The following is a 12,863-nucleotide window of genomic DNA, read 5'->3' as shown; positions in this document are numbered from 1 at the left end:
CTACTGCTCATAATTCTAATCTCCCTTGTCCTATTTATACTTGGGTTTCACAGTCATACATCAGCGATAGGACAAATGCTCCTTAATAAAAAATTTGTGCTCGACATTTGAATCTCTCCCACTCGCCAGAGCTTTCACTTCACTACAGTTATTTGTTTTTTCCCTTCCGTGGCTACTATTGAGTTCAGCTTCCCCTCGATGATCCATAGCAGACTTTACTCCCAGAGCTTCCAGTTCTTCATGGAAATTGACCTCACACTCCTGCTTACCATCCTTTTTCTACACATATCATTGAACCGGCCCACCATTCTATCCAGCTCTTCCTCTCATTTAGATAACAACAGGACATCATCTCCATACAGCAACTGAGGCTACTTCATTTCCATTCCATGGATAAGCATCACGCCACAGTCCAACTCCCTCACCGTCATCTCACGAACTGCTTCTTTCAGTCACGGGTTGACATCGCACAACCTTGACGCATTACCACAATCATTTCATACCACTCACTCATACCACCACTTACCTCACACATGCGTTATTTCCTTCGCTAAAAAAACTCTTAAAAGCATCTCGGAGTTTTCCATGAAGTCTTTAAAGAGTTGGAACGTCCAGAGCGATTTCCTAGTGTATCGCATACCATTTCTAAATCTATGAATGTTGCCAACGCCTTCAACTGCCTTTTCTTTAAAACCTTTTCTTCCCCTTGTGCAAGGACAGAGCCCTGATCGACGTATCCTTGTCCCTTCCTAACACACCTTGTTCCTCACCAACAGCGGGTCCACTTATCCTTATATCAAGATCAGTAGCTACCTTTACCATCCTTGCCATCTATGATGTGGAGACACGTTCGTCTACGGCTCTTACACTCGGTTCTATTCCACTTTCCTCTGTATAGTGTCAAAAATCACCATTGTCTTACAGTCAACAGGCACCTGATTTGATCGTCAATGCTTCCATACACACACTTTCCACATCCACCCAACAGCACTGTCATCTCCACTATTAAGTCTCTCACTCTCCACTTCATTCATATCCCCAGGTTCCCCATTTGATAAATCTTTATTTTTCGTCTCACTCTTTGTAGTGTCTCCCTCTCCCACGTCATTATTCCTCTCTTTCCTTACCTCTAAACAGACAAACGTATGCGATTATGTAAAAATAAAGGACAATATCAATGTGACATTCATCTGAGGCACATTTCTTTATCATTTCTTCAGATTTGAATCTCCCTTTACACCTCAGCTGACAAATGCTGGGTAGTTCCTCACCCCATCCTGTTCTCTATTGCTTCAGGATATCTTCCTGTATGGCGAGGATGGCCCAGAGGACGACCTACCCCAACACCCTGTGTTCCAGATCGACCTCACACGACCTATCGTGACCCAGAAACTCGTCATCGAGCTGAAAGACTTCCACGAAAACGCGGAGGTGGACCTTCGTCTCTTCCATCACGACACTGAGGAATTCAAATACGACACGGGGGCTTCTTTCAATCAAGGTGAGAACCGGAGGGGACTTTTGTCTTCAACCTACTTGTGGCTGTGGCCGGAATATCCAAGTATGAAACGTTTGGTTGTCTGGCTTTTAGAACCATCAACTGCCACGGTCATTAAGGTCGTCTGCGTCAAGCTACACCCACCAATCGAAAATTCTTTGGCTGCGTGCAGTTCTCACATTACATGTCTTAAACGAGTCTCTTTAAGCTAAAAATATATGTGCCTTTATATATCAAGTTCTTGAACATTAAAGCCAAATTTTTCTTCGATCATTCAACCATCAAATCGTGAGGTAAGTCGTGTTTTTAGATATAGATAAAATCGAGCAGAAAAGGCTTTATTTCACTTTCTCAGAGCCAGTCGTATAGATCAGTCAGATTTTTGGCCAAAAGGCCTTCTTTATTTAGTTCATACGAGCGATCCTGAGGCATCGTCCTCCGCTTGTCGAAGAGAACCTTCTCTCCATTGTGGCTCTACGTTCAGTGTTGATTACGAACGTCGCGTCACCCTGGAATTACATGTCTCGATGATGTGGACAGTTCTTCGAGAGATGGGATGTGAGCAGCCACACAGCGTCGTGTCACACTGGAAGTACATGTGTCAATGATGTGAACAGTTCTTCGAGATGTTGGAATATGAGCAGCCACATGACATGAAATCAAACAAGAAATTTGCTGAAAAAAGTGATGTGAAAGAGTAAATTTTATAGTGCAGGAGTGGTGGATAGATAGGACAAAATGACGAGGACATGGTTGGAGACAGCAAACATAGATTTAAGAAGTTGCCTGATAGTAGAGAGTGTTCAAGAGATGGGGTTCCCACGAGTTTGAGACCAATACTGTACAGATTGGTAATTACTATCAGCTAGTTACAGAAACGCCTCAATAATTTCCAGTGCGCTTAGCGTTGATTCCTTGATACGAGTATGCATTGAACACCGACACAAGCACTTATAAATACCAACGCTTTGTGCGTTGTTACCTTCAGTTATTGTTATATAACTTGAAATGCACAGATGGGAATCCAGTGACCGGTCTACGCCATCAGATCTGACAAGTGCAGACGCCTCTTACTTGAGAGAGAGAGAGAGAGAGAGAGAGAGAGAGAGAGAGAGAGAGAGAGAGAGAGAGAGAGAGAGAGAGAGAGAGAGAGAGAGTTACTTCTACCGAACTATCACCTGAGTGAAGCTGCCAAGAGGTAGAGTCAATCAGAACCTGAGGCGAGAGCGCTCGAACTCCAGTAGTTGGGGTAACGTCTCTTTCAGACACCTGTTGTCCCATCCACTCCCGCTCACGTAGTACAAATCTTGCGTCATCATTCCCTCTGATGTTTCTCAGATCCCTTACGGTAAGGCAAGGTACAGGTTGCACAGCTCATAGGTCTGACTGTAAGAACTAACTTAGCCTCTTACTGAAGGCTCTGTATGAAACACTGAATAGTTCTCTAGTCACCCACAGGTGAGACTATTACTGTATATCTGAGAGAGTTTTGGCACCAGTTCTCTTTCACGTATGTATTAATGATGCAGCTGATTGGCTGCGTATCAAGATATCATCTCGGGGTCTCTGCATTACGTTCCTGGATGGTAAAGCTTCAGAGATATTTCTGCTTCGTTTTCGTGATCACTGTGACAGTTCCTGCTACAGCTGCTGTTCTTGCTGTAGACTGAGATGATCATTGCAGACGATAATGTCTAACAGTCAGAACGCTTCGATAAGCAGTTGAGAAAGGAATCGTCCAGGATAACTTGGTAGACTGGAGCAAAGGAAAATGAAAGAATTATGAATAAAAATGATCTTTGGAATACAAATATATAATTCTTATGTTTTGATGTATAATCTTTAGTTATGCATGTTTTTCCCTTCAAAAGATGCTTCATTCATGATATATGATGCTGTAGTTCTCGTAACTCTTTATATGTAATGTATTTTCTTCATATGTTTTAATTTCTCTAACCATTATTTTGTATTTTCTTATTTTCATTGCCTCTTTATATTTAAATTCCTCACTCATTTATTCTACACTTGCTTTGCATATTTCGCTCGTTCATGAATACTTGTGTTACACCTGCTAGTATTTGACGCATTGTATATCATTTCTAGTGTCCTATCTCTTCACTTCCGTTTTTCTATCTGATCACTTCTGTTGCTTTGTCTGATCAACTTCTGTTGTACTATGTTTACTTCTGTTGTTCTATCTGTTCTCTTCTGTTGTTCTCTCTGATCACTTCTGTTGTTCTATCGGTTCACTTGTTATTCTCTGATCACTTCTGTTGTTCTATCTGTTCACTTATTTTGTTCTATCTGTTCACTTTTTTGTTCTATCTGTTCACGTCTGTTAATGTTACTGTCCCAATGTTGCCGGCAGGTGTGTGTAACCTCAGCAGTTCTTTCGTGTCTGAGTGGAGCGGCAAGTGCGTCAAGATCATAGAAAGCTCCCCCGTCGACCTCACTGGCACTGTAAGTCGCCCAGGTCCACATCATCAAGATTCGGGTCACCCCGAGTTATTTCATATCATCACCCAGGTCAGACCAGGGGCCTTGTTTATATGACCCCGTTCGTCATCACGTCTCCCACCATTGTTGGGTCTGGTTGTCCCAAGGCATGTTAACTGCAAACTCTGGCACTTCAGTCATTTCCGAGCCAGGTGGGGTTCATCTCCTGTCATATATACAGTCGGGTAATTCCATAGGAAATCATACTGGGTAGAGACTTTGCGATAGGGGGCTCATATTGCGCAGAGAGCAGGCGATAGGGGCTCATACTGGGTAGAGACCAAGTGATAGGGGCTCATACTGGGTAGAGACGAAGTGATAGGGGCTCATACTGGGTAGAGACCAAGTGATAGGGGCTCATACTGGGTAAAGACCAAGTGATAGGGGCTCATACTGGGTAGAGACCAAGTGATAGGGGCTCATACTGGGCAGAGACTTTGCGATAGGGGGCTCATATTGCGCAGAGAGCAGGCGATAGGGGCTCATACTGGGTAGAGACCAAGTGATAGGGGCTCAAACTGGGTAGAGACCAAGTGATAGGGGCTCATACTTGGTAGAGACCAAGTGATAGGGGCTCATACTGGGTAGAGACCAAGTGATAGGGGCTCATACTGGGTAGAGACTAATTGATAGAATGAGTGGTGCTTTTCCTTCAATAGGATTGTTAACATGTGGACTGATTTACAAATTAGAGGGGTTGAAAGCAGTATTATAGATACGTTTGAGAATAGATTTGATAAATCACTCGCCTCGAGTGCCACTTCGATTACTTGCGCCTCTAAGTCACATCGACAGTTTGCAGGTTATTTACTTTGCATTAACTGTATACCTTCTTACTTTTATCGCACTATCTGTGAATCTGTAATATCTTCCTCTATCACAAACAGCCTCGAAAGGACCTAATGGTTTATTGCTGTCTGAAATCCTTTGTCTGTTTTCCTGGCGCTACGCCACTGAAGCAGGTGGTAGCGATGCAGTTTCCTGTTGGGCGGGGCAGCACCAGGAATGGGTGAAGGCAAGCAAGTATGAATATGTACATGTGTATATATTCCTATGAGTCCACGGGGAAAATAAAACACGATAACTTCCCAAGTGCACTTTCGTGTAATAATCACATCATCATGGCAGACACGAGAGAAATATAACTGTCAGTTACGAAGAGACGTAGCTAGGACGCCATTAGGTAAACATGAGATTGTCCAAGACAGACAACGGGGGTATCATAAATTTAGTATGTGGACAAGAATGTGAATTGTTTACAAATTTTATCAACAATAAAGTTATCCAATTTGTATAGGCCATCACTAATATCAAAATTATAATTCTTTGTGTATTAAATGATAGAAGATTCAGTGATATTTCTCGTGGTACTGGAGTTGGCTAACAACTGAGATAGCATTACTCCAGTCAATACAGTGATCATAGTTTTTAACGTAATTAAACAAGGTATTTGAATCTTGTCCTGTTCTTATACTATATTTATGTTGCTTACGTGTAACAGAAAGATCCTTACCAGTCTGCCCTACATAAAACTTATCACAATTTCTACATGGCACTTTATAGATGCACCCAAGAGAATTTTCTGGTGAATTCCTGATTAAGATATTCTTTATAGTATTATTGTTGCTAAAGGCAACATTTACATTAAAGGATTCAAGCAACATGGGAAGTAAAGTAGAATTATTATCAAAAGGGAGAACTAAAAGTTTCTTGGTGTCAATGAGAAGTTTGGGCTCAACTCTATAAAATGATTTCTTTGCTAACTTAAGGGATTTATCAATGAAAGATCTAGGGTACTTTAACTTAGATCCAATAGAATATATCTCAAACTCATCATCAATATACTCTGGACTGCAAATACTTAATGCCCTAAGGAACATAGATTGAAATGATAATAATTTAACTTTGTCATACTGGATCTAAGTTAAAGTACCCTGGATCCTTCATTGATAAATCCCATAAGTTAGCAAAGAAAGCATTTTATAGAGTTGAACCCAAACCTTTTAGTTCTCCCTTATAATAATGATAGTAATTTTACTTTACTTCCCATGTTGCTTAAATCCTTTAATGTAAATGTTGCCTTCAGCAACAATAATATTATAAAGAATATCTTAATCAGGAATTCACCAGAAAATTCTCCTAGGGGCATCTATAAAGTGCCATGTAGAAATTGTGATAAGTTTTATGCTGGGCAGACTGGTTAGAATCTTTCTGTTAGACTTAAGCAACATAAATATAGTATAAGAACAGGACAAGAATCAAATGCCTTGTTTAATCACGCTAAAACCTCTTATCACTGTATTGACTAGAGTATTGCCATCTCAGTTATTAACTCTGACTCCAGTACCTCGAGAAATATCATTAAGTCTTCTGTCATTAAGTACTCAAAGAATTATAATTTCAAAATTAGTGAAGGTCAATACAAATTGGATAACTTTATTGTTGATGAAATTTGTAAACAAGTCACCTTGTCCACATAATAAGTTTATGATACGCTCGTTGTCTGTCTTGGAAAATTACATGTTTACCAAATGGCGTCCTAGCTACGTCTCTTCGTTGTATATCAACTGACTGTTATATTTCTCTCTTGTGTCTGCCCTAATGATGTGATGCACTTGGGAAGTTATCGTGTTTCATTTTCCCCGTGGGCTCATAGGACTATACTTGATCACGCGCAAAATTGTGATCCTTTCCAATATACATATATATATATATATATATATATATATATATATATATATAGAAAGCGACTAGAGGGGACGGGAGCGGGGGGCCGGAAATCCTCCCCTCCTTGTATTAACTTTCTAAAATGGGAAACAGAAGAAGGAGTCACGCGGGGAGTGCTCATCCTCCTCGAAGGCTCAGAGTGGGATGCCTAAATGTGTGTGGATGTAACCAAGATGTGAAAAAAGGAGAGATAGGTAGTATGTTTGAGGAAAGGAACCTGGATGTTTTGGCTCTGAGTGAAACGAAGCTCAAGGGTAAAGGGGAAGAGTGGTTTGGAAATGTCTGGGGAGTGAAGTCAGGGGTTAGTGAGAGGACAAGAGCAAGGGAAGGAGTAGCAATACTCCTGAAACAGGAGTTGTGGGAGTATGTCATAGAATGTAAGAAAGTAAATTCTCGATTAATATGGGTAAAATTGAAAGTTGATGGAGAGAGGTGGGTGATTATTGGTGCATATGCACCTGGGCATGAGAAGAAAGATCATGAGAGGCAAGTGTTTTGGGAACAGCTAAATGAGTGTGTTAGCGGTTTTGATGCACGAGACCGGGTTATAGTGATGGGTGATTTGAGAAGTATCAGGAGAGACTGTGTACAGAATGGAAAAAGGTGAGCACAATGGAAGTAAGGGGAGTGGGGGAGGAATGGGATGTATTTAGGGAATCAGTGATGGATTGCGCAAAAGATGCTTGTGGCATGAGAAGAGTGGGAGGTGGGTTGATTAGAAAGGGTAGTGAGTGGTGGGATGAAGAAGTGAGAGTATTAGTGAAAGAGAAGAGAGAGGCATTTGGACGATTTTTGCAGGGAAAAAATGCAATTGAGTGGGAGAAGTATAAAAGAAAGAGACAGGAGGTCAAGAGAAAGGTGCAAGAGGTGAAAAAAAGGGCAAATGAGAGTTGGGGTGAGAGACTATCAGTAAATTTTAGGGAGAATAAAAAGATGTTCTGGAAGGAGGTAAATAGGGTGCGTAAGACAAGGGAGCAAATGGGAACTTCAGTGAAGGGCGTAAATGGGGAGGTGATAACAAGTAGTGGTGATGTGAGAAGGAGATGGAATGAGTATTTTGAAGGTTTGTTGAATGTGTCTGATGACAGAGTGGCAGATATAGGGTGTTTGGGTCGAGGTGGTGTGCAAAGTGAGAGGGTTAGGGAAAATGATTTGGTAAACAGAGAAGAGGTAGTAAAAGCTTTGCGGAAGATGAAAGCCGGCAAGGCAGCAGGTTTGGATGGTATTGCAGTGGAATTTATTAAAAAAGGGGGTGACTGTATTGTTGACTGGTTGGTAAGGTTATTTAATGTATGTATGACTCATGGTGAGGTGCCTGAGGATTGGCGGAATGCTTGCATAGTGCCATTGTACAAAGGCAAAGGGGATAAGAGTGAGTGCTCAAATTACAGAGGTATAAGTTTGTTGAGTATTCCTGGTAAATTATATGGGAGGGTATTGATTGAGAGGGTGAAGGCATGTACAGAGCATCAGATTGGGGAAGAGCAGTGTGGTTTCAGAAGTGGGAGAGGATGTGTGGATCAGGTGTTTGCTTTGAAGAATGTATGTGAGAAATACTTAGAAAAGCAAATGGATTTGTATGTAGCATTTATGGATCTGGAGAAGGCATATGATAGAGTTGATAGAGATGCTCTGTGGAAGGTATTAAGAATATATGGTGTGGGAGGCAAGTTGTTAGAAGCAGTGAAAAGTTTTTATCGAGGATGTAAGGCATGTGTACGTGTAGGAAGAGAGGAAAGTGATTGGTTCTCAGTGAATGTAGGTTTGCGGCAGGGGTGTGTGATGTCTCCATGGTTGTTTAATTTGTTTATGGATGGGGTTGTTAGGGAGGTAAATGCAAGAGTTTTGGAAAGAGGGGCAAGTATGAAGTCTGTTGGGGATGAGAGAGCTTGGGAAGTGAGTCAGTTGTTGTTCGCTGATGATACAGCGCTGGTGGCGGATTCATGTGAGAAACTGCAGAAGCTGGTGACGGAGTTTGGTAAAGTGTGTGGAAGAAGAAAGTTAAGAGTAAATGTCAATAAGAGCAAGGTTATTAGGTACAGTAGGGTTGAGGGTCAAGTCAATTGGGAGGTGAGTTTGAATGGAGAAAAACTGGAGGAAGTGAAGTGTTTTAGATATCTGGGAGTGGATCTGTCAGCGGATGGAACCATGGAAGCGGAAGTGGATCATAGGGTGGGGGAGGGGGCGAAAATTTTGGGAGCCTTGAAAAATGTGTGGAAGTCGAGAACAGTATCCCGGAAAGCAAAAATGGGTATGTTTGAAGGAATAGTAGTTCCAACAATGTTGTATGGTTGCGAGGCGTGGGCTATGGATAGAGTTGTGCGTAGGAGGATGGATGTGCTGGAAATGAGATGTTTGAGGACAATGTGTGGTGTGAGGTGGTTTGATCGAGTAAGTAACGTAAGGGTAAGAGAGATGTGTGGAAATAAAAAGAGCGTGGTTGAGAGAGCAGAAGAGGGTGTTTTGAAGTGGTTTGGGCACATGGAGAGAATGAGTGAGGAAAGATTGACCAAGAGGATATATGTGTCGGAGGTGGAGGGAACGAGGAGAAGAGGGAGACCAAATTGGAGGTGGAAAGATGGAGTGAAAAGGATTTTGTGTGATCGGGGCCTGAACATGCAGGAGGGTGAAAGGAGGGCAAGGAATAGAGTGAATTGGAGCGATGTGGTATACAGGGGTTGACGTGCTGTCAGTGGATTGAATCAAGGCATGTGAAGCGTCTGGGGTAAACCATGGAAAGCTGTGTAGGTATGTATATTTGCGTGTGTGGACGTGTGTATGTGCATGTGTGTGGGGGGGGTTGGGCCATTTCTTTCGTCTGTTTCCTTGCGCCACCTCGCAAACGCGGGAGACAGCGACAAAGTATAAAAAAAAAAAAAAAAAAAAAAAAAAATATATATATATATATATATATATATATATATATATATATATATATATATATATACATATATATGTCTTTGTATGTGAATGTATATGTGCATAAGTTTATATGTATATGTATGTATATGGGCGTTCATGAAAACAAGAAAACTGCTATAATGATACTGATTAAGATTTCTGGATGACACCTGTTCTTTAGTTGCATCCAACAAGACCACAAAACCGAGCACCCTATATTGTTTGGTAGACGCATTCCTAATCGGAAGTGTTCGTGTACCTGTGGTATGTACAACGCTCCGTCAAGGCGCACAACAATGGGCGGCTGGAAATGCATTGCGTCGTATCTGATCCTCTGTGGACGATAGCGATTTAGCAACTGCATGTAGATCATGGTATTCAGTTCTCTTTGTTGATGTAACCCCCTTTCCCCGTGACGACGAAAATCAAAACGCTGAGGACACATGGGGATGGCATTACTCTCACCACATTCGTCGACAGGACCCGAGGAACCATACACTGGACGTGTGCCACGGCAATCGGGGCCGACTCTTTGTGCCCAAGACACTGGAGGAGCTCTTCAAGATGAGGCAGTTGGCTTTCGAATACGTCACGAGTAATAAACTATCGCTGAAAGTGCTTCTTTTGCCCTTGAAGGTGAGTGAGTCAGCCTGTTTGGAATAGCTCAACGTATCACTGACCATGCGTGGTGACCTGCCCCCTCCTCCGACAGCAAGACTCCGACTCCTAATACGATGCGAGACGTCTTGTGTATATATCTTTCCTTGTCAATACCTGAAGCACTGGGAGGAAATGGCTTACTTCAGAGACAAGGGATAACCTTTTGTTTTGGATTTTCTGGTAATTTTCTTGGATTTGTGCAACATGGGCCAGTGGTGCTACCGTCTGGCTGTGGGTAGCTATGTATAGGTCGGGTGGTGGCTGGTAACAATGACACTGTTTCCCCATTGTTGGCATTGCATATCTATGTACGGGACACCAGGAAGTCTTACTACAGTGCCCTGGCGAAGGCTGGTAATGTTTTCTCTTCTTGGAAATTGGAAGAATCTGACCAATCCTAACCCCATTCATCCCTTCCATCTCTGCTTTCACGTTAGTGACTGATGAGCTGTCCAGCAGGCATTATTATTGTGACACTCAGATTCGGACCCTCCGGGCCCTTGTCTGCTCGCTTCTGCAGAGGGCTACCACACTCTTCCTCACCACCGTCATTCCCTTCAATGCCACCTACCATACCCTTCCTCACCACCACCACAGTCTCTCTCCCTGGCCAACACACCCTTCCTCACTACCACTACTCCTTCCCTTTCTAGTTACCACATCCTACCCCACCACACCCTCCCTTACCACATGTCCTCTACTCAAATTTTGAGGAGTTAGTACAGATAGTGTTGGAAGATATTTTTGTAAGGCTGGTTGCCGGCGACGCTTCTAGTTTTAGATAGCTATTTTGTTTCTTTTTTTATGAGTTCTAGCGACATGCGACGTAATATGACGATGACAAACTTGTAACAAAATTGCTCATCAGCTCCTATTGAGAGCACTTACAATATTCCTCTAAATGATTGACACTTTATGTTAAGACAACTATATTTAAATCTTGCCTTAACCCTTTTCCACGTCTCTTTTCTCGGCACTTTTCTTTCAAAATTTTGATTTTGTACCCATTCTCCCCACCCCGCAGTTTGATGGACAAACCTGGCTGGATCTGGAAGATGAGGAACCCTTCCTGCTCGGGAATATCGTAGAAAACCTGAATTACAATGAACGAAACATCCTCTACTTCGACATTGAACGTCCCTGGCCTACCAAACCCTACAGCTACCTCTTTGACGATGAACTCGACATTATTTCGGATGATTTCCTCTTCTTCTGTGAGGTTGATGGTAATTCTTATCATATGCATCTTTTATTTCAGCTTTTGTGATTCAACGCAGCTTGATGGATATATAGGCCTCAAGGTGAGGCACATGAACTTCAGTTGGGGTTGATGTTGTCAGCATCCCTGGGAATCAAAAGGACCCAGGTCTGGGTTTAGATCCGGATAATTCAACTGTTCATCGCCCTGTTTGAAAATGCTTGATGAATGGGCACCTGTCTCAAGCTTGGCTGCATGTGCACACGTATTCGTTTTCTGACCCAGGAACCTCTTCTCCGGAGTCCTCGCAGCATACAGAAAACTGGCTATGCCCATCAGGCGGGACCGCAGATCAAGACGTGTGGCGATGGTGTGTGGTTGACTATGTAAGGGAAGTGAAAGACAATAAGGAGAGTGTTCAGTGTCTTCAGTGTGATAGTACAGTGCTGTGCATACAGTGAGTGCATTTGGAGTATTGTAGACATGGATGGTGTCAAGAATGTAGACGAGAAAGTGTCACCCGCGCATTCCTGAGGAGCATAGTTCCTACTGGGCGTTCGTTTGCTGGGTTAGGATTCAAGGCTGGATTGGAAGAGCGGTTGTTCGTGGTTGTTGAGTCATTAATGTTTGTATGTGTTTGGCCACTGTCACTTTTATTTGGGAAGGGGAATTTGTAAGTACAGATTGCTAAAGTGTGAAGTAAGGATATTCTTTGGGTGAGGGAGCTTTAGACAACCGAGCATATTGAAGTGAGGTTATACTGGAAACATTTTAGTTCCATAGTACGGATGTTGAGTGACTGTTGTTGCCAGACAGCCAGTGATTGCTATGAGGCTTTGTTTTGCATGAGCTGTTGTTTGAAACGTTTGCTTTTTGACTGGGTAGATGACAAGACGGTTGAAGGCTAATTTAAGATGGGGTGGATATGATGCTTGTAGCAGATGCTAAGGGAACGTTTCCCTATTCAAAATTGGTATCAGTAAGTGTTCTGATAGAGTTCATTTTTTTTTTGTGTGGCGTTTATGTTGTTGCTAATGGTATGAAGAGTGAATGGGTACATTGGATTCAAACTTGTCCGAAGTTTAAAGGGTAACAGTGGATTTCAGCGGAGCTCCAGACAATTTGTTTGTGTGATGTAATGTTGCATGTTTGCTGTTTCCTGATCAGTGTCTCAGTGTTGTAATAGGGCTATGTGAAGGGGTAAGTTATGTGAATATGAGAGGAGTCTAATGTTGAGTGTGGCCAGCAGGATGTGTTCGGAGGTCGAGAGACTGAAGAGGGGTAGAGAAAGAACTGTTTCTCAGGGAATTCCATCGCAGAGGTTAAGTGCTATAAAAGTAAAGCCATTGTGAATATCTCTCCCTTGTCGGCCAGCTATGATAG

The 12,863-nt window shown here is 42.4% G+C and overlaps 1 protein-coding gene across 1 annotated transcript in view; it reads left to right on the top strand.

The window, feature by feature from the left end:
• Positions 1-12,863, top strand: part of LOC139757108 (uncharacterized) — a 120,910-nt gene that overhangs the window by 46,006 nt on the left and 62,041 nt on the right. Inside the window, exons 11-14 of the mRNA XM_071677201.1 lie at positions 1,297-1,501; positions 3,867-3,958; positions 10,103-10,258; positions 11,307-11,508. Of these exons, the coding sequence (XP_071533302.1) occupies positions 1,297-1,501; positions 3,867-3,958; positions 10,103-10,258; positions 11,307-11,508 (655 nt within the window). The remainder of the gene's footprint in view (positions 1-1,296; positions 1,502-3,866; positions 3,959-10,102; positions 10,259-11,306; positions 11,509-12,863) is intronic.

Source organism: Panulirus ornatus, chromosome 24, assembly GCF_036320965.1.
Source record: "Panulirus ornatus isolate Po-2019 chromosome 24, ASM3632096v1, whole genome shotgun sequence".
Classification (NCBI taxonomy): Eukaryota; Metazoa; Arthropoda; class Malacostraca; order Decapoda; family Palinuridae; genus Panulirus; species Panulirus ornatus.
Note: the sequence above shows the minus strand (reverse complement) of the source record. Positions and strands in the feature narration are given on the sequence as shown.